At 36.8% G+C, this 25,788-nt stretch overlaps 1 protein-coding gene across 1 annotated transcript in view; it reads right to left on the bottom strand.

Moving 5' to 3' along the window:
- The window catches only part of TRHDE (thyrotropin releasing hormone degrading enzyme), a 208,174-nt gene that overhangs the window by 144,399 nt on the left and 37,987 nt on the right, over nt 1-25,788 (bottom strand). The window contains exon 3 of the mRNA XM_031589702.2: nt 25,037-25,163. Within this exon, the coding sequence (XP_031445562.2) occupies nt 25,037-25,163 (127 nt within the window). The remainder of the gene's footprint in view (nt 1-25,036; nt 25,164-25,788) is intronic.

Genomic DNA, 25,788 nt, shown 5'->3' with positions numbered 1-25,788 from the left:
GCAGCTGGGAGGTATTTTATGGTTTCTTACGAATTAAACTATTAAGTAGTTACCTATAATTGAAGGTGACTAAATTCATTCACTCATTTGGTTTTTTAGGACCTGATAATTTTGTAACCCTTGCTCCTTTTCCAGTGAGCATATGAAAAAAAAAAAACACAGATATAGATATGATGACATTTGAGGTTGAAGGTCACACACTGACATCAACATAAGACTGTAATTATCTACCACTTCCTTGGCTCCATACCCACTCAAGATCTGCTTTTTTTCATTGGGATACTAGATTCGCTGGAGTCTGTGTTCTTTCAGTTGATACAGAACCACTGACCTTTCTTCCTCCTTACACCGTGGCAAATCTAAAAGAGCCACCCAGTTGCAAAGTGCTTATTTATGACTCTTTATGTCAAGGTTCTGTATAGGTACATGAACAAAGACCTTGTTGGTGAAGTAGAAGTGATTAAGCCAAGGTTCTTGGGAAATGCACCAATTTAGCACGTACTTGAAGCAGCATTTACCTGCACAGTTCCAGGCTGTATCTTTCCAAGTGGCAGTGAAGCCACTTGATGCAGAGAGATGTCTGCCAGCCCACATATAAAACGTGTTGGAGGTGATTGAATGGCTCACCCAAATATGCTGAACTGGCAGGCATTGCCATCTCATTGTAATTTTGCATCAATAAATCAACAGTTAAAAGGCATATAATATGAGATGACTTGAAGTGGTGGTCATTAATTATGTTCTACCTTTTGCTTAGTAACCACCACAACACAGTCTTCAATAAAACTAATCCTAATTACGGTTTGACAAGTTTCCCAAATTATGCTTATGATTTATTTTACCATGACAATTTTGGAAACTGTAAGAGCTGTTCATTCCTTTTTTATTTCATAAGTATATTGAGGAGAGTTACAGTCAGAGATAAACAAAAACATAAAAAGTGTTGTTTGAACTTCCAGCAAACAGAAAAATCAATGTTAGAAGACACTAGTATACCATGAAAATGTTGAAAATAAAATTTGTATAACTACAATCACAGTTTTAGAAACTAATTTAAAAAGTGACAACTTACTTCTGAATTTGTATTGGAGTCAATTAATCAAAAATTCTTTCATTATTTACTAGCAATTTTGTAAAAAATTATTTTACCTGTTTTAAACCAATCTATCACTTTCAATGACTATCACAAGTAGTAATGTTCCATGTAGGACCTGAGGAACAATAGCTCTGCACTTCTTTTATAGCTTTATTTTTCTCTTTAATATTCTCTGTAAAGGGCCCTCCTTAATTATGCAATTCATACTCTAGAAGACAAAACAGTTTTGGATAAACTTAGGGAAGACTAAAAAGAATGGAGAAGGAGAATTTAAGGTGTTTTGTGGGTTTTTTTTTTTTTTTTTTCATTTTTAATTTCATCCCAGAATAATTCTTAATTTGCAACACTTTCCCCCTCAAAATAAATAAATAAATAAATAAATAAAGAGGATCAGTAGTCAGTGCTGAAAGGTGCAGCCAAATTTGGAATTCTGTGTTTATGTGACACAGCTTTCCAAACCCTGAATAGTCAGCATATCAACTAGCTTTCTAAAGTCACACAAGCAGGAAAGAAACTTTCATTCTCTACAGTGGCTTTGCAGAATAAAAGTAGTCAGAATAAAAACATTAGATACATGTGCTACATGAAGAATTTCATAATCACACTTGAAATTCTTGAGTACGTAGCTAATGAAAGAGGTGAAACATCTCTCCTATTCTCTGGTCACTCGTATCTGGCACTGCTCCTGCACCTTGAATTCATCCATACCTCTCAATTGAGAGCTCTTCTGCTCTATTTTGGTAGAAAATGGCTTAATTAAAAAAAAAAAAAACCTATGAAAGATTCTCTCTTTCTGAAGTTTAGTGTATACACATGCCACCCTTTTCCATCATTTTTGTCTTTAGTTTGGCATTTGTCCAAGTGTGGAATATACTGGGGGAAAAAAAAAGATAGAATTTTAAATCAAAACTTCAACTCTAAGACTGATTCCTGAGTGGTATCGACCTCAGAGAACACCGATATTCTTAATGCCTTACAGGGAGGTTGTGAGAAAGTTGTAGGATCAGTTTTCTTTTCTCAGCAGCCTGCTCACACCAGTGCAGTGGCTCTGAGAGTTTTCTCCATGCTGCTTGCATTGATCCTCTGCTGCTACATGATTTGGGATATCACAGATAACGCCTCAGTCTCCTGCAGCATTTGTTGAAAAGCCTTTGCTTGATCTCACTCCCAGCACAAGACGGCCGGCACACCTTGTGATCCAGGGTGAAGCAACAGACAGGAAGGAGAGAAGAAACAGAATCAAAACTGTTCCAGTGTTGTTTGCTCAGAGGTTCCCAAAATAGGCACTGACAAGTAGCCATAGGGAATGGAGGATAGCCTAAGTACTATGTTCTCAGCAAGTACAATGCACAGAGACAGCATTTGAAAACACCCCTCTAGGAAATCCTCCATTTTTCCCCTTTCCATTCCTTTTTTTTCCCCTTTCTTCTTAAACAATTTCAGACCCTGACAAAATTGCCAGAGGCTTTCAACTTACAGTAGCAACCTGGGGGCAACAAATGAGTACTCTGTCAACAAAACTAATCCATAAGCCAAAGAAAAAATACTTCCATTTACAGTTGCTATTGCTGTTCATTGGTTTGGGAGTTTTTGTACTGTTTTTTTTGTTGTTGTTTTGTTTTTTTTAAGTAGCTATTTTCCCTGCAAATGGAAATGTAAACAGATGCACTCAGGCCTCTAAGGTCTACAAGAACCTAGACTTCTACATTTGCTCCAGTACTGCAAATATATACCTTTGTCTTACTCTGCCCCCCCCCATGTATACACATTATGCTTGGCATATATCTCACAAAAATCAGAGAATCACTCTGTGTGCTTCGGTGTGCAGACATCCTCCCTCATTATCACTCATCAGTGGTGGGTACTTCTCCCAAATCAATGATTCAGAATTACCCAATGTATTTAGGGGAAGAAATAGCTTATTCAATGCCCTTGAATATGGAAGGTAGATATTCTATTGATAGGGTATTCCAGTATCCAATTTTTAAGAAAAATTATAAGCAATAGGGAGTGGTATCTCAATATTAGCTAGCTATCTTTAAAACAGTTAAAGAAGTTAAAATAAAAATACTCGTTCTAGATTCAAGCACCAGTTTGCAGTTTACATATATTTTTCAGACATATGTATATAAAAAATGATACCTTAGAAGAAGCAGGCTCACCTCTGCTTCACATTTTAACCATCTTGAGAGTTTTCCCCACACTACGATTTGGTTAGTAAGCCAACATCTTCTCAGTGTGAATTCTGTGGTTTTCATATGTGTCCCGTTTTCTAGAGTAGCCTTCATTCCTCTCAAGGAAAGAGCCCAAATAACAAGATCCATTCATATCTCTGTAACAGAAATCTAACTTTGGAATCACTACCATTCTAGATCCTTCTCTCAACTCTTCATTTTGTCAGAAAACATCTTATTTGTACACTTCAAGCCAGGCAGGAAGAAACTAAGTATCTCCTCTCCTCTTCTTGCTATATCCTGCCTTGGAAGTTGTACACGTAAACTGACAAATTGTGTAACCTGCCTGGACTGTCAGTGAGTGAACTCCGCACAAATAATTTGTTTTGAGGAGTAAGACTACTTCCACTTGAGCAGGAACCATTCCATACTCATACCCTGACACTAACAGAAACATGTTGATCTCTCTCATTTTAAGGAAATAGATGCACAGAAGACATCTATTGCCTACTCAAAAAGCAATGCTGTCTTATTATTGAGAACAGATACAGCAGTAGCAAGTCCCTTTCAGATGATGATGAGCTTAGGAGGTATTAATCCTAATTCTGCCAGGAAGGGCACAATAATACCCTAAAAAATGTCTTAAACTGATTTTGCTCCCAAACTGCAACCAGTCATCACTGGAGGTGACTATGTAACTCTTGCATTTTGCTCTATCCAAATGCTTCAGTGAGTAGCACCACTGGGAACGAATCATTGTAAAAAACACACAGCAAAAAACTTTTTCTCTTTTTGCAGTTACCATCGTCTCTCTCCTTTCTGCCCTTCCTTCCCTGTCAGTCAGCAGAGTTGCGTTATGAGCTGAAGAGGGTTTACATCCCCTACAAAGCCTCAGATAGTCTACTGTAAATTAATGCTTTTATTCATCTGACTTCCTTTTCGCAGTGCCTGCAAGGTTCTGGCTTTGCTGAGAACTGGAAGCACCAGGTTTTATATATAAATCTCCAGATAGAGCATGATTTTTTCTAAGACCCAGCTCTGGGAAAGAAATGCCTGTAGTAATGCTTGCCATGGCCCCAACCAGAACATAAGAAAGAAAAAACTGAGTGGATCTGGAAAAGATACAGAACTTTCATAGTTTGAAAAGGAGAAAGAATATAGTACCTAGAGAGCATACACTTAAATCAATATTCTAGTATTCCACAAAATAGAAAAACATCACTGATACAGTTACTACTACTTCTGGACCTGAGTTGCAACATCTAATTAAAGTGCCAAAAGTAGGACATCTGGATTTTGCCTTTAATGTTTTTTAAGCAGCTAGCAGTCCTGGGAAGAAGTAGGCTACAATATCATGCTTATATTCTCGGACTTTTCCTTGATTAACAGCAGTCCTTTTTCACAGACTTGTTTCTCCTTTTAGCTCCAGTGAGTCAAAATGACTCACTTCAAATCAGTGAATTACCACATCAGGGCTAGGTTCAGTCTTTCCCACTCCTTATAAATTAGTGATGGCTATTGATTCTAAATACTAAACAATTTGTTTGCACACATTTCTGCCATTCCTTTAACAAGTCAGGATACATTTTATGTGGTAGGAAAATATTATCTTTTCAAATATATACACACTGGTTCAAAGTAAAATGTTTAAATTTTCTCCCAAGAAGTACTGTAAAATTAAACATTTAAGACCGTAATGAATTTGAAGAACCTAGATAAAGAATCTTATTGGCCACTGCAACTAGAATTTAAACTCCACAGTATTCACTTCTGTCAAGCAATTTTAAATCCACAATATTCCTCCAGTGAGATTATTAGAAGCAGAAAACTCATAGAAGTCATATGTAAACTGGAGTTTGATGAATTGCTGAAATGTATTTTGCAATTAGATACAAAAATAGGACTGCAGTCACTGAGCCAAGAGGTCCCTTTCCAAACTCTACCTATATTACGCCATTTATCAGCCTGGCCTTCACAATCCCTGCATGTTTTCTGCTGTTTGAGGTGGTCTCACAGCAAGTCCATTTCTTTGCTTTGAAAATAAGCCTATTTAATTATTCCAGGTGTACAAACTATCTCTCTGGGGCTGTTGCCCAGAAGAATAACAAAAGGAAAAGGAAGGGGAAGAAGGAAAAGAGAGGAAAAAAATAAGAAAGGAGAAAAATGCAACCACAATTGTACCCAGAGATAAAAAGCTATTTCTGTTTGCTTATGCAGTCTTCCCAGTCACTTACCTGATGGATGCCAGTAGTAAATATATGCCAAGAAGAGCCAACTGAAGTCATCTGTAGCTTGCTGGGAAACCTGACACCAAAAGGCCTGTTTTACATTTTTCTTTTAACACATGGAGCAAAAAATAACAACTTTGATTCTCGAGATTCTGACCCATAAATTCACCACTATATAAAAGCCACTTTTCTACATGGAAAGCAGACAAATATTATTAAAATTGTTTCCACCGCTTGACATTTCCCACAGTTAGCAAGGGGAACAGACACCATCCCCCATCCTTGACAGATATAACCTAGATGCTTACACAAACACTGCAAAAATGATATATTAACAGGTGATGTGAACTGTACTTTGATCTTTTTCAGTTCCTTTTTTTAATGTCTTCTGAAAGAATACTGCACTAGAGAACATGAACATACTACTTGATGTTCAGAAGGAAGTGACAGATGGGAGGAAGCACTCACTCAGCATTTCCCAAGATAAAATAACCTTTGACCAAAGAATCTACTTTGAGAAATACCAATTCACAGAGTGGGGTGACAATTTAGCAAAAGCAGCAGCAATATACGTATGGCACTGGCTTTGTATCATAGCTCAAGAAGGCTCTTGTCATTTTTGCTCACAATAGCTTGACAGCAGCACCCGAACAGTAAACAGTCTGCCCTGCGATGAGATTTCTAAGCATATACTCTCCACTCTGCAGTCCATCGAGAAATCTCTAAGTTACTTCCTCAATCCAGGAAGGAATTCACATTCACTGCTACCATCTACAAAATTAAAGCTGGAGCCAAATTTGCAGTAAAGGAGGATTCAGAAATGTGTGGAGAGGCTTTGTGCTGTATGTCATGTGGTCTCTCCATGTTCTGCAAACTGCCTCTATCAGTATTTAGAAGTACACTACTAGTGTTCCCTGAGCAGTCCATCGGGCACCTAATTTTCACAATGCCCAGCAGCCCATCTAAGAACACAAAGGTACAGTAGAGTTATTGCACATGAACTACACAAGCAACTGAGGAGAGGCCTATCTACCAGGAGCCCAGCATAGGGTCCTTACACAGCAGGTCATATTTTCAGCTATTGCACAGACACTCTGTGGTCTTAAGAATCCTTTTCCCTGGCCTAACATAAGAAATAAAAAAAAAAAAAAATCAGTAATTACACAAAGTAATTTACTTTTAGAGATTTCTGTAATGTTCCCCTGCAGTAGTGTTCTTAGCCATAGAAAAAGTAACAAAGGCAAAGCAACATTCTTTGGTCCAAAACCAGATTTCTGCTTGGGAAGAAATTCTGAATTTGAAACATTGCTTAATGGAAGAAGAGCGTGGGTTTTTTCACAACAGAACTGTTGCAAGAAATTGGCTTCTTTCATCTGCCAGCCTAAAGCTTTGAAACGATGTCTGTGGACTCCATTTCAGGATTTTCCCGTTGACTCCACTGGGCATGCAATCACACGTCAAACAGCCTGTATAGCTAAAGCTCTAATTATCTGGCTGTACCTGAAGATTATCCCTTGGGCTTTTCTCTGCAATTGTTTCCTCCAGATGCTTTTATTCTACCCTAGAAATCATTTAACAAAATAACACAAATTCTCCACAACACTACAGAAAAGACAATTTGCTTTCTCAGACAGTAAAAAGTCAATGGCAAATCATTCTCTCTCTTTTCACATAGATTACTTGGCATGCAGTAACTTTTGATGTACAGGGGAATATAGCAATTCTCCAGGAGACTACAGCCGTATCCTTCTCAACAACCTTTCTCACTGTTATCTTGTCAACACCAGCTTGAAGAAAGATCTTGCAAACAGAGGGAAAAAAATCACAGAGAAAGAACATTTCTCAGCTGATAACAACTTTGTACCAACAGCACATCCCATTCCTTCCCCAGCTACTTTAACATCATCTCAGACACATGGAAAAGAAGTGACTCACTTCAGGCTAATTTGCAAAAGGAAACAGAATTTTTACTTCTTTAAACAATGCCAATAAATTATCTTTTTTGGCAGAAAGCAAAACAAAATTCACAGGAAAAAGCTGACCAGTAGAAAAAGGGCTGTCAAAGAATCCCAACATGCTTATATATGTAGTCTAGATAAAAGCTGACTCCTGTCCATTTCTTTTGCATTTTGAAATAACAGACTGCAGACACTCCTTCATGAAATATTGGCCCATATTAATGTGCAAATTATTGGGGGAGGTTATTTCCTCTAAGGTAATTTTTTCTTCATGTATCTTTAAAAAGTGAAGGTGGAAATGTATCTGTATCTTTTAAAAAACGTAAATGTCAAAGGGAATCTTTCCAGACAGCTTATTTTAACCTGTGTCATTTCAACATGCTGATTTACAGCAATATCCAATTAACAGTTTTAATTGCCCATGTGGGGAAAAAGCAGCAAACAGTAATGGACTAAACAGTTTTGTAAGCCAGATTCAATCCTGAAGCCAATACATGACAGTAACACAGTTTGAAATAAACTCTGAGAAGACACAACAGGGAAGGTTTCCCGGTCCATGGATTCAAAAAACTCAACTAAAAAGTCCGTTAGCCTGGAAATTAAACTGATTTTTAATTAATGATCATCTGTTTTTGAGAAACATAGGATTTGGTCCTCAAGCCAGTAATTTCAAGGAAATCCAAGTAAGCGGCACTGAAAAGGTTTGCTGGTCTGTTACTCATGCAGCTAATATATGTATTTCTAGGAAGGGAAAATCCTGACAGCCAGAGTGTTGTAAGAGCCATAAAACATAGGATAAGCCTCAATGCGGTCGGAGCCAAGGAAGGCAAACACATTCATTTCTTCAAAAATGAAATCTCTTGCAAGTAAATAAATGTTCTGTTTCAATTTCCTCTTCATTTATACTTTATTTCATGAATTTTAAACATTTCTTCTTGACATCTGTTAGCTACCAAACTTATGTAAATTTAATACCGCTGCAGATAGAAATCACCTATTGGCTTCTACCAGCTTCATGTTTAAAAGCTTAGGGCACTGACATTTTTAAACGTTATGTTTTAGTAAAAAACAACCATCTACTTATTATATTCAGTCAAATACATGATTTGTTGAAATAGCTCCCAAAATGAAACTTCCATTGGCAAATTATTCAATTGAATGTGCAGCACAACACAACTTCTTCTATTACTAACAAAAATAGCTATTTTATATGTTCAGTGATGGTATGCCTGTTAACTGGTTCAAAGAAAACACTGGATACATTTTAAAACTGCTTTTCTTCAAAAAAAAAAAAATTATTGACAGCTGAAAAACTAAAATTAACAGTGTTATTTTCAATGATAAAATACAAGAATATTTATTCAATTGTTATTCAACAGGAATGCCATTAATATATTTAGATATCAATCTCCGCTTTATTATCCATCCCAGAACATCACTTAAATCACTTGTTATAAATCAAATTTGCAAGCTATAAAAACTTATAAAACTTACAACCTCAAAGTCATCACACTCCTTTGTGATCAGAAATATCTGACATTATGAGGTTCTTCCAGAATTACCCATAACTGTATGAAAATATATATAGGGTATAATTTTTTCTGGCAATTTTAGGACGACATAAGACTCTCGTTTTGTAAATATGTACTCTATATATTCAGTAGATAATATACAGAAAAAAAAAATCTGTGAATCCAATTATAAATTTCACTGAAGAAAAAACAAGCACAAATTAAATTCTATGCAAACTATAAAATTTAGCTTAGGTAATAGTGAGTTATGACAGATTTTATGACAATTCAGTGCTGACTTAATCATTTCACTTACTATTTTGAAGCCACTTTGGATTAGACTGGTTTTAAAAGTTGAAGATTTATATAAAATACAAACACAATTTACAGTATGTTGGAATTTGACCAGTGTAAGCATCCATTTTAATTCCTCCCAAAGTGCACAATTATTTTAAGGCATGATGTGCTGAAGGATTTATTTCACTTGCACTTCATCCAACAGCAACAGAATAATTGAGCTGATCAGAAGCAGAACATCACCTACTGAAATAAAAAGACTGTCTTGCCAATAGGACAGCCTCCATGCAAATTTTGATCTTCCTAGTCCTGTTTGATTTATAATAGCTGATGGGATTACAGCCTAGCTGAGGAAACCCACAAGACATAAACGTACTGCTAGTAGCTATGGTACATTAATCAACAGTGATGACTGTAAAAGTATAAAATACTCTAATGTTATGTTTTTGCTCAGTTTCAGTACACAGTAATGAGCAATTTAAGCACAAACCCAGTCATGCATCTCACCTGTACTACAATACAGTAATTCAGAACTCTTCTTCACAAAGTTCTGTATCTATATGCAATACAGGAAATGAATGCTCCCCAATCTCATCTCCTAAAACTGTATAGTATTCTAGTTTTGGATAGTACATAAAAGCATAAGAAATTAAATTTAATAGTAATATCAAGATTTAAAAAAAAAAAAAAACAAAAAAAACAAAAAACATAAAGGAAGTGAATGAAGTCTCACCAAATTGAATAGAGACTCTTAAATGAAAACATTCCAAATGTGTATGATAACCCCAAAGCCTAAACCTAAATGAGACATCATATTTTAAAGATCAAGCAGAAAGAACATTGTCTTCATATCAGAAGTCATCTAAGCTTTTGTACAATCCCATTTAAAAACATCAACCAGGTATATATACTGAGGATGAAGGACAACCAGCTGGCAGACCACAAGCAAAATCAGGTGTTTCATATTGACTCTCAAACTGGCAGCTCTCCAGCCATGTGCTGAATTTCTAGTCTAGCCTCACCTGGGATTTCCAATCTCACTACTGATCACCATGCATAAAAACACAAAGGGAAGAAATCAAGTAAAAATTGCTGTCATGGAGAAGAGCTGCACACTCAAGTTTATGGACAGACAGATGTATTCAACATTAAACCAGCTCCAGTGGACACAAAGATAATACTGAGAGAAGAAAAGGTAAACAAAAGGTTATTTATATGCCGTTAAGTTTTTCAGCTATACTGCCTTCACGGTCAAGTTGGCAGGGATGTAGAACTTCACACAATAATACAGAGAAGCTAGTATTATCCACCAACCACTCAGTCTACCTGAAACAATCTAAACATTCAGGATAAAAATCAAGAAAGTCCATAAACCTACATGTCAAAAGCTAGGATTTTAGGAAAAATAAATAAAGGAAGATTTAAAAAAACAAACAAACAAACTTTATCAACTCTATTTTAGCTATGAAAGAAAAAACTCTTTCTAAGAAATAAAAATAATCTGCTGTCATCAATCAAATTTTGTGCCTATACAAATTCTATACAAATTCTAAATTTCAAGTAGATCTCAGATTATAGCCTTCAACAACTGGGGAAAGAACTCAGATTCAGCTTCCCGTTAGTAGAGTTTAGAAGCCATGTATACATAGGAAATTATCACATACAAATGAGAAAAAAAATTCAACTCAGAGGTGGTTATCATTCTGAAATGTCACTCACAGAAAGACCAGAGAAAGAAGAGGCAATAAGCTCTATAATAATGACACTCAGCAACTCAACAAGCCAGTAACCAGTCTCTACAGTCAGTCCTTCCCAGGAAAGCAAAGAGGGATAAACTAAAATACTTAAAAAAAGAAAAATGTAAGCTGAGGGTCTAATATTTACTATAAAACCCAATTTGTGCATCTAATTTTCACTACCTCTGTTAAGGAAAGAATCTTCGTGGGTACAACTCTGTAATGTAAATGATAACAAATATGTAATCAATTCAAACCAAAACAAATGGATCACAGTTTTCATTTGACAATGTATCCCTTTGTAACTGATATGTGAGAGGATGAAGATGATACCTTCCCTTTATTGGGGAACTTTATTTACACATCTGGGAAATGTCAATCAGAAGATACAAAAGAAATGCATCTGAAGTGAATGCACAATGCATCACCTCCATCACAGCGAGAGATAGACGCTACTGATCGAACTGTTAGAAACTTGAAGAAATGCCACCAGCAAATTATCTTGTTACACTTCCATGACAGAGCATGCTTAATTTAAGGAAGAACACGGTGCTAGAGTACAAAGAAAGAGAAAAGATATTCCTGAAAAGACCACATTTGCAATATGCAGTGGGTATTTATTGAAATCCTATTTTATAGCGGTCTATATGAGAAACGAGGTTTTAGCAACCCGAAGACAAGAAAAGCACTATTGCATGTAAGTGGCAATAGACAGACAAAGACATCTAAAAAGCCTTTAAATAAACCTACATGCAGTTTTTCATTTTAATCCCATGAACTAATTCAGATATTACAGATATTTCCATCTTCACACAAAGAAAGAGCAATACTGCACTGCCTGAACTTGTTTATAATCCTCAGGTCAAAATGCCTTGATCCTGGATGTGCAGCAAAGGCAAACTCCTAGTTAGGAGTGTTAAAATGAGTTTCAGCAAAGCTCACCAGTCTCACAGATCAAAGAATATGCTGTCACAAAACTGGTTCTACATGGAATTACCTTCCAAAATATAAAATAGCTTGGTTGTCAAGTCAGAAGTTTTGATATGGAAAGAGACATTTATATTATCTCCAGTCCTACTATCTCCCTGTGGGAACTCTCTTCGTAAACATGATCACTGAAGTGAAACAATTTTACAGCTTCTGCATCTGTCGGCTTTTACTTACAGGCTACCCAAATAATGGAAGCAAACTGGTGGTATGGTATGAGACAGTTCTTCAGGTGAGTTGATTCTGCCATCTTTACTCTGTTAACAGGCAGCAACCAAGGAGTTTGATGGTGAAGTCCCCTGATTTTTCTAACACAGATATCACTCATGTATGCCTTATGTATGAACAGTAAGTTACTTTAGAATTAAACTTATTATTAGAGCCACTCCATCTGTGACTTCCTGAGGTTACAGTTTTATCAACAATGACAGGTAAGGTGTTTTAAGAATTTCCAGATTACACCCTCAGCCCAGCCACCATCTTCGCATTATAGTTCACTTCAGCTCAGCAGTGCAGTTTAAACTGAGGAACCAGCCTAAAAAACAGATCTCTGGAATGTGTTAGTTAAAAATAACCCAGCAGAAATAAGAGGGAAGAAGATAAGTTATACTACTGAAGTGGTTGGCTCATGAAACTCTCCATGTAAGATATAGACTGCGTGTCTCACCTTTCTCGGATCTGATGAAACAATACTCCAAGGAGGACCTGTAAGTGGAAGAGGCAGCTAGAAAAAGTCACCAGAAAAAGGAAAGACAACAGCCACAGCTGCAAACAGGCTCCATCTTCCTCACAAGACCTTCAGATAAGGGCCCGCAAGAGATCATACTCACTAATGACTCAGTTCTTAAGTATCCACAGCTCCAAACTCATCTAATGACTGAAAGTAAGATTCTGTGTTCCCAGACTCCCTGCTCTGCTGTGCAACCATGTTTGGCTGTGGGATGTCTAATCCCCCCCCCCCAGGCAATCTATTTATCACATAACAGCAGGAAGATGGGAACTATGACCTGAGAGAGCCTCCAGAAACGTGTGGTACCTGCTGGTTGGGATATTATCAACAAAAGAGTATTTATAAAACCTTAATTAACAGGATTAATCATATTATATATAAACAGAACCAAGATACTGAGTGTATGTTTGTATGTGCCTATCTATATGTACATGAGCATGGTTGGAAAAATAGATTAATGTTGAAATAGCACTCAGGCAAATATACACACACTTCTGAGAGGCAAGAACTACTTGTAGGGATAGTTTTGTTTTTTTAAATTGCATTATATTCATTTGTACCGTTTTACTTCTTCACTTCAAAACTGTAACATTAAATTTCCCTCTGGCTAAGTACTTGGATTTTACTATTCTATATTCCATATTCACAAGTAACAGAGTTGCCACATAGCAATGGTATTTTGACGATGGAGAAAGAGAACTTTAGAGTTTTACGTTATTTTTCATTTAATTAAGAAATGGACTGTTGAAAATATAATAGAGTGAATTTTGGGATTGGTCCTTCATCCAACTGTCTCCAAATGCAATAAGGGCATTAGAGGAAGCAGTCTGATTATTGTTACTCTGAACGACTTGCAGAAACTCTTGATATCCTTTGGTATCATCTGACAACACTCTTACCTTTGGAAGATTTTGGTAAGAGGTACATTATAACATTCTGTTATCAATCATAGTGTATACAATTCACATCCTCTTAATCACTTGAAAACTGCTGTAGAATTTCTACAGAAATACCTGGAGATATGTCATGCAGCATAAAACTGCATTCCTGGTGTATCTGGTTGTTACTGAGTAACAGCTATGCTTCTTCACAAAACTGTTATCCGTGATTACCTCAAGACAGAACCAAAACATAAACCATTTCAAGAATATGGATAAGAAATACCTAGGAAACCATGTTAAATTAACAGTTAAAAGCCATATAATATCTTTTTCTACGTGTCTCAGTTGCAGTTCTGACAGTCTTATGAAATTGTATGTATTTCCACACCTGACAGTTAGCACCCTACGAAAAAGAACTCTCAGACTAGTTTTAAAGTAGGAAATGTTGGAGCAACATTTATGTCCCTCTCATACCACTGCACAATCAACGCTTAATTATGAAAAAAATATTCCAACTGCCTTCTGTTTCTTTTCTCTTGCACTATACACTCACATCTCATCTGACAAGTGAACTCTATGCAGGTCTGATAAACAAAGTATCTTCTCCTCTCAGTACTACAACTTTCCACTGTGTCTCTGAATTGTACAACTGAGCCCCAGTACTTCTTCATTTTTGAGGTGCATAATGCGTAAACAGACAGTAGTGATTATAAAATGCTTAGGTATTATGACAATTATGAAAGTATCTGACATGATTTCATATGGGAAATTCAACCACTGACTTGTGTTGCTGTTTTAGGAGGCACCTGTCATTACAGAGCTGAGGGATTGGTGACAAAGCCGTAGACTCAAAAGTTATTCTGACAAGGTTTCCAAAGGTTTATCTATGCCATCAGAGAGATAGCAGTAACTGCAGACACTTGTGACAGAGGTCTTCAGAATACATTTTTAAGTGCTTGTCTTTCATGTGTCTTTGTGTAATTTTCCTTCCCCCCTCCCACTTGCTCTGGGATCCAACCACTCCATAATGTAAAATAGGACAAGTGTGCACAGCCATGCCAAAGTGGAGCACACCATGAGAAAAAAGTGACTCAATCTCTCCAGTCTAAAATATTTTCTAAGTTTAATTTCAGTGAGCAGTAGCATATGACAAGGAACATATTTTTGAGCTGAACAGTGGGAGTTGGTTTAGCTTAATACACTTTCTGAAGTGTGCTATCACTATGACAAATATATATCTTCATGAGGACAGCTTCACTAGAAAGTATTATTGATAAGAATCACAGAGAGAGGGAAGGAAAATGCAGCTTTCGCAGACCTGATCCTGAATCTGGAAATTTTATGTTTTAAATACACAAGCAGATGGCATTTGAATATATTAGATGCAAAGAAAGGGGAGAATTACATGCACAGCCAGGGAGAACAGGAAAAGTAAGTTTAGCAATATCTGCCAGAGACCTCCAGTTTTTTGTTGTTTTTTTTTTTTCCCCCCAAGTGATTCTTTTAATGTCCCGATACCATTTCAAGAAGCTTTCCAGCATGCATTTAAAAAAAAAAAAGAAAGAAAGAAAAAGTATCTACAGCGACAGTTCACTTGTTTTAATGAAAGTTGTTCAGCCATATTAATATTTTCATCTTTATGCTGAAAATCATTGGTTTCTTTAATGCGAAAATGAAGTTGCTTCAGGCAAGGTGCTGCAAAAGCAGCATACTTGATTGCGTTAGGATATCTTTTCGGTTACAATATCCTTAGCGAAAGCAATAAAAGGTGAGCACGTACATCCCTTTGAATTTCAGTAGCTTACAGAAACTACCTAGTACAGGTGGAAGGTTTATAACTAAGCCAACAGAATCTAGGCAGCAGCAATAGGTTTATTCAGCTTGGTAGTTATACAATTCTTCACATCTTTTGTACAGACAGAAATCTCTGGCCTATTTAAGTCCCACTTTAATGTGTTATAATCTTTTCGTGACACTGTCATAATCTCTTGAAAGAAACTCCTCATGCCCTTTCATGATATATGAAAATATCTGCTTTATGTCTGTATCCATGGTTTTTTACAGAATAGAAGGAAGATGTGAAAGCTTATTTTATACATCTGCATACAGACTTTTAACTATTTCTAATATTCAGGATGCTGATTACTTTCCTGTGACTCTCACAGCACTAGTACTGCATAACTCTTAAAAAATAAAAGTAATAATTGTATCGAATGTTTTTGTGAGCACCTCTCACTTATTTTTTTGCAGCGCATAATATCCTCAGTGAAGAAGAATGATTGTTCTTGGTAGGACAATTAAGGACCTTGGTGTTACAGTAAGAGTGAATAACATCGAGATTTTAAGATATGCATGCAAATTTCAAGCTAGACATTAAAAAAAAAGAACAAAAGCAAATACAAGTCAGTTTAAGTGAGTCAATGGTCAAAGTGCTTTCTTATCAGTTTTGCCTAGTGAAACTCATTTCTCAAAGTGATAAGTTTAATGCCTTCAAACCAACAACTAATGGAAAGCAAACTTCGTCACAATACCACATGGAGAGCATAACAAGCTATGCTAAGGAAGACCAATCCTTCTAACACTGAAAACCTGGAGAGCTACTAGGAATGCTTCTCTGTTGCTGCAGAAAAAAAAAAAAAGAAAGAAAGAAAAAAAAAATCCAATTAACTTGTTTTTTATTTTCATTTCTAAATGATATTGATTTTACAAACAATTAAAATCACACATTCTTACAAATTCTAATCAGCATGAAAATGATGGTAGTCTTTTCAAAATTGCTGTGGAATCAATTGTAATCTCGGGGGGGGGGGGGGGGAGGGAGGAATGAATACAGTGCAAGTATTGTTGAAATCTCCTTTTGCTCTTATCTTTTAGTCTTTCTGCATGGAAGCTGTCATTCCACCCAATAAGTGTGTCTGAATAAGTAGAAGTTACAGAGCATCTTTTAAAATACAGCAAAGCCTTAAAACACACATTTAATGATTCTTCAAATGTCAGATCTACCTAGGAAAAGGAAGACAGGGAGCTAAGCAAACTATTAACAGCTCTAAGTACTGGGAGTGAGGGGAAAAGCCAAGAGAAAAGTCCTCAAAGCCTCTCTAGCCTGGGTGAACTGAGAAAGTAGGCTATACTGGTGTTCCTCTGTGAGTTTTAATCTAAATAAGTTGTGCATCTTAAATAAGGTCCTGAATAGACTTTGGCATGGCATTAACTCTTTCAGCTTTGGAGAGCCAGTGCAAGAACCTACAGCATTCAGCAAGTGTTGACACCAGGCAGAGCTGAAACAAGTAGAGAACAAACCAGTTTAGACAAGACTGAAAGAAAGAGTTCGTTGCAACCATTTATAACTCCTGTTAGACTCATGTGAACTTGCTTCCTGGCCTGAAACTTGGTCTTCTTCACTTTCCAAATGAAATGCAAGAGGCCTGAAACCACAATGTTGAAAGAAAAGACAATACCACTGAAACGTATTGCTGTTCCCGTAAGTACAACATGCTTACTTGAATAGTGGCATTATGACCATGCTTCTGTTAGTCTCTTAGCTGTGTTATACTGTTATTTGGTTGTAGATATACAGCCATCTTGATGGAGCTTTTTAAACACCATTCACTGCAAAAGACTGCAGGAGTGAACCATTTGTTTCATCAGGTAAGCAGTCATTTCCCCTTTCCATCAGCAGACAATACACTCAAACACACTGTATAACACCTCCACAATATATTCCACATGTAGAGACTGTCATGTTTCTATCTCTCACACCAGCCTAATACTGAGAAAATAGACCACTATGTTCTTTTATGTTCTCCTTAGTGCTTTAATTAACTGATTTAGACCAACTGCACTACCTACTTCTATTCAACCTGAATATTATAGCTATGATTATTAAAAGGAAATTCACAGTTTAGCACTTCCTACTACAAATCCAGCCTTCCTGCATACTGACCAGGAATCCATATGCAAACCCTCATGAATGTCATCTAATTCCATCCCATTCCTGTTATATCATTTTCTCTTTCTTCCAAACACTTATATACTTGTTTTTTCCTCCACAAAGCTCTAATCTCCACATCCTAAGTGTCATGCTATGCTCATTAAATAGCTCTCCCAATATCCTAGGAACATTCAGCCCCTATCCTATTACAGAAAGTGCAGTTCCCAATGCCTATGCAAACACGAAACTCATGGTGGGGCCATGGCCTAAGCTTCTTTTCTAAAAGTTTCTTTAAAATATAGTAAAGTTACTGGTAAAAAAAGGTTGTAGTTACTGGTGAAAGTATGATGAACTCTCTCAACTCTAAGATTTAGAGTTATTAACAGTCTTCAGTGGGTTCTTATTAAAAAAATATCTTGTATTGGACATGGTCAAGAGGGTTCCTGTTCCAACAATACTGTTTTACAGCAGAGATCACAATTATTCTCGAAAATCTGATATTCATAAGTGAACATCTCTGGAGAAGAACAGTATGATTAAGCTAACAAACAATCACTTGCAGCCCTGGAGAAGACAATCACAGATGACAGCTCTGCTGTAGCAGAGTGAAAAGAGCAATAATGAAAACTACTTTAGCCACAGCTATCTGAAAAGTATTTTATATTCCCGCATTTTTAGATAGTTAACTCTCTCTTACCAAGCAGAAGTTCACATATTTTCCTGGGAGTTGCCATAATTTCTGTAGAGTTTCTGCATCTATCAAACACTTTTGTAACTTCTGTGAAAGAATTCATCCCATCTTTCAGCCATCTAAAAATCAGATGTCAAATTTAAACTAGCCAGATTTCCACTCTCTGCAGCTAGCAGAGATACCTCCACTGGTACCTCTGCGCAGATGATTCATTTCTGCTAATTGTGGGGGAAAAAATAGCATCTTTTTCTGAATGCATCTACATTTCTCACATTTCTACTTTGAGTAGACACTGCTTTCAGACTGCTTAAGTTCGGTGCATCCATTCCTACATTGTTGCCAACTGCTCAAATGCTTCACTTATGAGAAACGTCGGAAAAAGCCTCTTTAAATGCACAGGAAGGAATGAGCACAACGCATTCTCATGACTCAAATAGCTCTGGCATTTCCATAAAGCCTCCAACAATGCCACATTCTGTAGCAATCTCATAACAGCATCACCCTCTCTTATTTTCTTAATTAATCATCTAAAAGCCAACTGGTGTCATAAGATGATTTAGCTGAGTAGCCAATGGGGATGCTGTCAGATTTGGTCACCTTTTCTTTTTTTACTATAGGCTGACTGAACAGCATTACTGGCTATAATGCTACCACTGAGCATTTTCCTTGTTTGAGAGGTTTGGATTTTATTCATGGCCTAATTAAGAGGAGAGGGCAATATCTACATAACGAAAAGAAAGCATTTCACTAGAAGAGGATTATTTCCACCAGTGCCTATTCATCTTATTCTATATAAACCTGCTTTATTTCTCAATGTCATTTTTCTTGTCTCCTGCAAACTGTATCAGATTGAAGCTTGCGTCATGCCAACTCATGGAAGGGAAATCAGCTTCCTCTCAATAAACTTCTGAAGCCATTTTCAATGCCCATCACAATCTGCACTGTACTAATTACTGGAAAGCATCAGCTTACCATTTATCATAGTTTATAGCAATACATTAAGACAAAGTCCTATGTGAATGCTATTTTTTCCCTTTTTTTCTTAACATCATGCTATGGTGATGTTTGTTTGTTTCAGTTTAGTAACTCACAGCTCCTTTTCATACTTCAAAGCACTGTTCAGAGAAAAACATTGTCTTTTGCTAAGGCTGGAGCAGGAATGTTTCCCTCTGGAGAGCTGACCAGTTGCTGTTTTGAAGCGCTCAGAGTTTAGAAATGTTAAAAAAGAAAAGCAGTCTCAAAACAGAAGCTGCAAAGGTCAAGGTAAAAGCGACATAGTTTGTTATGTGTACGAATGTTCTATATCAACCAAAATGTGTGCAGAGCCACCAGACATGTTTCAAATAGCCAGTCAAAGAAGATTCTGCCTCTACTGCTTAAACGTGGATGATAGGCCCATTTGAGATGCTTCAAGTTATTAAAAATATCCATGTAGAGCTGTCAGGCATGAAATTGCCATGGACCAAAAGCATCTCACTTGGAGGCCATGAGGAGTAGGAACTAGAGGTATTCAGGATATTCCAAGGCATTTTAAACATTACCAGATAACTATGTTTACACACATGAATCAAGTTCTAAGTGCCTGCCCTCCCACCTTTCTCATTCCAGAAGTCAAATGCCCCACTTCCAGGGCATCACTCTTTTTGCAGTTCTTCCTTCAAGATTCAGAACACTGTTAATACACCACTCATTCAGACTTTATTAAGTTTAGTGTTCCTTTTCCTTTCTCCTACAGGGTTGTGATGGATTGTCTCTCAGTGAAAGACTGGAAATATTTCAAAAAGATTATGTGCAGCTCAGATAGAAACTGTAACCCTGATCTCATAAGAATGCCATGAAACTTTAGAAGCCCTTGGCTAGAGGTTAGATCAGATCAGCATCTCTTAAATTTTCAGGTTGGCAACCTCTCAATCAAAAGGGAACCAAAGAAAAAACTCACAATCACTTTCAACTACTGTTAAAACAAGACCAGAAAAGTATTGCTTACTGTTTTCATTTTATAGATAGGAAAAGAAAAATGAGCTACCTTACTTGGTGTAACATAGCAATTCCACACCAGAGCTGGACAGGTGGCTACCTTTTTAGGGACAAATACCAAGGACAAGGGTAGAAATTATGAACTCGATAGAACTAACACAAAGAATGCAGGCAAGAACATGGAGTTATGTTCATCCAAAAAGAAGCTATAGAGAGGAGGAAGGACAACCAGAGGAAAGTCAGAAAGTAGTAAAAGCAGAAAAGAGTGCAGATGAAGGGATAGCAGGTCAGAAAGCAATATTCCAATGAATAGGTTGGGAAAATGTTGGAGTCAAGCTAATAGTAAAGTAATCAGTTTTTAACTGATCATCAAATCACTCAACCACCATACAGCATCATCCCAACATTTCATTCTGGACCTCCAATGCATCAGACTGCAAAAGGCAACATCACTTTCACTCATCAATATATTCACTATCAACAATCAGGAAACAGATCAGATACATGCGAGTTTCCTTTAAAAGTCAGAACAGTTCCCCTTTAAGCTTCTTCCTTACATGGCTGACCAATTTCTTAAACTGTAGGAAACAGTATAAACTTCTCTATAATACACTTCAAAATTTGAACTCTGTTCTTCAAAAATATTCTAAGAGTAAATGTTAATGGCTCAATCTTCCATTGTGCAGCATACTCACTGAACATCTTGGAAAAACACTTTCTGAGACTGCATTCAAAACTTCAAAGTGTTTTGTGCTGTATAATGAAAACAAGACCATATCTTTTTTGCACAAACAAGGTAATTAGTACCTTGGATGCACCCATAAAAAAATCATTAAATTATCCTAAATAATCTTAAAGTTGCCATGTACTAATTCTGTTGAGAAAAAGATTTCTTCAACTTCCAAAAAATATATCATTTTTTTAAGATACATTTTAACTTGCACACCACATTATAGCATTTATAGATTAAATATTGATTCATCTCTACAACCCTCAAGACAAAACAGCAAAAGTATTCACCTTCTTCTATCCTTTTTCTGTAACTAAAACTCAATTCACCAACTGTTCATCCTTCCATTTGTCAGGACTCTTACAAGGGCTGCTCCGAAGGTAATGCCTCCTATGTTATTATGTTGGCCCATGATGTCAGAGGTGGATATTGGAGGTATGACAGTTGAGGTTGAACCCTCCCACCAATATTCCATTACGCTTTGTTGCTGTGTGACAGATGGCAGCAGATGAGCAGTCAGGCAGAATAGCATCTGACATGGAGTGCACAGGAAGCAAAGGTGTATCACTGAATTCCTCCAAGTGAAAAAAATGGCACTCACTGACATTTATTGATGCTTCCCGAACATCTATGGAGACCAAACAGTGGATGTGAGCACAGTGAGGTGGTGGGTGGTGTGTTACAGCAGTGGCAACAGCGACATGAAAGAGGAGCCATGCAGACAGACGGCCATGCAGATTTTTACCAGTGTGGCATATAGGTTCTTGTTCACTGCTGGCATAGCTAATGGTGGTGGCCATGTTCAAAAACAGTGTTTTATAGCTGAGAATTTGCTCTATCAAATAGAGTTATTTTGCTCTTCGTACCTGTTGTAGTTTCCACTGAAATAAATAGGAGGCATTACTTTCGGAGCAAGCTGTGTATTCGTTCACATTTTCCTTTGGACCTACGGACTGCATCTAGAATCTCTTTTGACAAGTTTCATAAATCTACCACCTGCCTCAGTAGCTGCAATCTTTTTGTACTGTCTGCACCTGCCTCCTGCCAACCTCACAGCATGGCCCTTTATTCTTCCCTGGAAGAGACAGTCAGCCCCTCCACTCCATATCATTCACAGCTTAAAGAGTCACAACTGTCCAAGCATGAAAAGCTTTTGCTTACCTAATCATTCCCCACAGGAAAACTATTCCAGACTCGAAGATCTCTGCAAGAAAAAGCTCTGCACATATGAAGAAAATGTTTTGTGTACTGCAAACTGGATTAAAACTAAATATGTGACACAAATACAGAAATGTATTTTATATTCAATATCCATAGAAACACAATTAAAAACCCTACAGCATATCTTTTCAGAATTAAGTAAAATCCAATGCCTTATCCACCCCTCATTTTAACTACTGTTTATAATGATATTATATTGGAAAATCTGTTTTTTTTTTAAAGACTTGAATTATTTTTCAGAAATGAAATTCAAACAAGAGCTATTAGTTTAAAACCCTACATGATCATCATCAAGTTCATAGCATGATATGGAAGAAAACTGCATATCTACAAGCTAAGAAGAACGTTTAAATGTGGAAATTGGTTATTCAAATGAGAAAAATCCCCATTTCACATTCATTACCAGAATGCACATCAATTGGCAAATGACTGTACTGTCCCAGCATATTCAGAAGTCAGCAGAGTTCAGAGAAGTCAGAGTCAGTCAGACTCCTAAAAATGCTTGTCACTGGGTGACAAAATGGTTCCCCCAGATTCTCCACAGTTCCTGATAACCATAAACACTGTAAAGAACTCAGAGAAGACCACAACAGGCAACAACAACCACAAATATCTGACAGCAAATAAGTACAGCAAAAAAAAAAAGCCTGGTCAAAGGACAGGCAAGTAGTCAAAACTGTCAGGACAAAATGGTTCCTGTACAGAATCCTAGCTAGTTTACTACAATCTCAGATGACAAGCAATAACTTGATATGCCAAGTGTCTGTGGAAAGGGATGTCAACAACACAAATTTACAAATGAGCACAGGTCCCTGTGATAAAGTAACATTTTCAAAACCTAAATGCCCTCAGGCTATATGCCTATATGCCCTGTAGACAGAAACCTTAATGAAATACACAATGCTCTGCAGTGAGGACAGAAGTATACCAGGTAACAGCCCTTTACAGTTCTTTGCCTCAGAAAGTACAGGCACATTTTCTGTATCAAAGCATTCTCACAATGAGCACTCCCTCAACAGCTGTAGACAATGCTTTTCTTTTTGTCTCTCGTTAGACCCCTCAGATAGACTTAATACTACTGTAAAATCTCTATTGTAGAAATACTGCCGTATTTTCATCTTCTATTCATCAGCCACACTATTGTCTCCAACCTTCCATTTTCCAGCAAAAATAAGTAATTAAATATCAGCACTCAATTGTGTTACAGGCAATAGCATATTCTTAAGCTTAGTGATCTTAGCATTCTCTTGAACCAGGAACAAAGTACTTCACATTCAATTCAAATTTTCAAAAATATTTATATCACCAAGAGCATGTTAAAATTTTCTGTATTTTACATTACATTCCTTTACGCTAAATAAATTTAACTCTATTATAGCATAATAAATTTTGTGTACTATTTTGTAGTGATACTGTAAGACAGCTCAAGTTTTCAAGCAGTACTTCCTATTAACACAAGTTTCCTATGAACACTTGATGGAAAAATATATATTCACTTGTGATTATTACTCCCCCATTCTGTTGCAAAGGGATGTAACTTGAACATACTAATTTCCAATAAGATAGTTTTAAAAGAAATGCAACAGCATAATGATAACCTATAAATCACGCTGAGTTGAAAGGACTTATGTTGCTATTGTAAAAGATATTCTGAAACAGAAACAGCCACTACTGCCTGCTGTTACCTGGCGTCCACAGTAAACTATCTGAAGTAATGATCGGAGTCCCACTGCTCTTCATTTATATTCAGAGAAAAGTTTTTGATTATACTTTTCCTTCTAAATTTTTGGTACCACTAAGTCTGTAACTTACAGTATGAAGTCACCATTACATACCTGAAACTGTGCATCAAAGGGTACTTGGGAAATCTAATGCACATGCCATGTTTAAATCTGTTTGCATATACCACCAGGAGAACACTGCCTGTAACCCATCATTTAAAGAGAACAAGAAACAAATGCCAAAGCATCCCTATAAAATATTCATGCAACATCCTCATCTAGCAACATCAATTACTTTATCTATCCCCTGCATTGTTAGTTGTAAGTCTAATAACATTACTCAGCAGGCAAAGGATTTAATGAAATAGACCCTGAGCTCCTGGGAGGATCACCTGTGGTTCCAACTCTAACACTTCTGATCAAATACAAGTTTCCTTCCCGCTGTTGAGCAATAGGTTTTCCTGGATCTTGATCAAACATGCCCCTAAGTAGGGAAGGTGTAATAATATAGCGTAAAATATTCAACTGTATCAGGGAATAAATGACTGTGGTGAAAGGGAAGAAGAGAGGAAACTATTTCATAAACAAAAGAAATTGACAGCTTCTACTTTAGGTAACTTGAGCTGCAAAAACCAGTTTACACCAATTATTTCAGCAAGCTACAACACAATTAAACATATGTTAACCATCAAAAATTAACTACATGAACAAACACACCAGATACTTCTTTACACAGTTAGAGGCTCCCATTTACTACAAATACTCTTGATTCTGTTCCCTATCTAAAGCACAGACATCAAGATATAAATATTACAAAATAAATGCTTCTCAATGGCTTCCTAATGAAAGCAAGGCTCAAAATAAACAGATTCAAAAAAGAAAAAAGAAAAAAGAAACTCATCAGTGAAAGCTGCCAAGTTCTCTTCCCAGTGTTTCATTGACTAACAAGTCCAAGTGCTGTCTGCTTCTTGCTCCTTTCAGTGCAAGACTGCAGAGGGGACAATTTGACTTCCTTTCCTCTCCAGGAAAGAGAAAAAAATTCCTTACTTACCCTTCTAAGTTAGCCTAAATATTCCTTACTTTGAAGTCTAGTGCATTCCAGTCCTTTAAACAGGCAGGCATTTTCCTGGGCTCTGTGTGAACTTCACATTCTAGGGAAAATCTTACCTAATTTTGGCAGGGAATAGGGCACTTTAAAATAATCTTCATAAAATTCAATGAGTCTTCTTGTAATATTTAGGGCATAGTCTCCTGATCCTCTTCGGATTGCATCAGGCCTTGCGTACAATCGTACCTGTTAAAGAACAAAGTGAAAGACTGATCATTTCAGTGCCTACATAGGAAAGTTAAGCTACCTGAAGAGGTGAAGTATTCTAAGGTGAATAAACCTGCCACCTCACAACAACCTATCTCCAAATGTTACTGTCATACATTTGTCAAAACACACTGCAGCTGAAAATCATAACGTAGACAACTAAGGTTAAAAAGTTGAGAAGTCAAAATCTCCTGCTTGTTTATGTTGCCAAATCAAAGAATTAACACTGCTCGCATCAAAATACTTAAAGAAAACACTTACATGTGTTTGCTAGAGATATGATGGTAGAGTGGATTAGTATAATGGTTCTCTGCCTACACTGAATGTAGGCAAGATGCAGTGGCTCAGTAGGAGAGAAGTTCACGGTTTGTTAAAGGCACATTATAGCAAACTCTGAAAGTATTAGCACTCTGTGAAGAGAAAAAAAACATTCTCCTTTCTTTACTCTGGCAGGACACAGCTACCCTCAGTGAGCTACATAAGACTGCAAAAACAACTATTTTATAAGCTCATTCGCTTTCACAAACAATTAACATTCCCCAGTCTCACACAACTGCTTCAGGTCTCTGCTTTCAGGGAGCAGTAAGTTAAAGCTGCTTATACA

Source organism: Phasianus colchicus, chromosome 1 (assembly GCF_987193195.1).
Source record: "Phasianus colchicus chromosome 1, bPhaCol1.hap1.1, whole genome shotgun sequence".
Classification (NCBI taxonomy): Eukaryota; Metazoa; Chordata; class Aves; order Galliformes; family Phasianidae; genus Phasianus; species Phasianus colchicus.
This window is presented reverse-complemented; position numbering and strand designations above follow the sequence as displayed.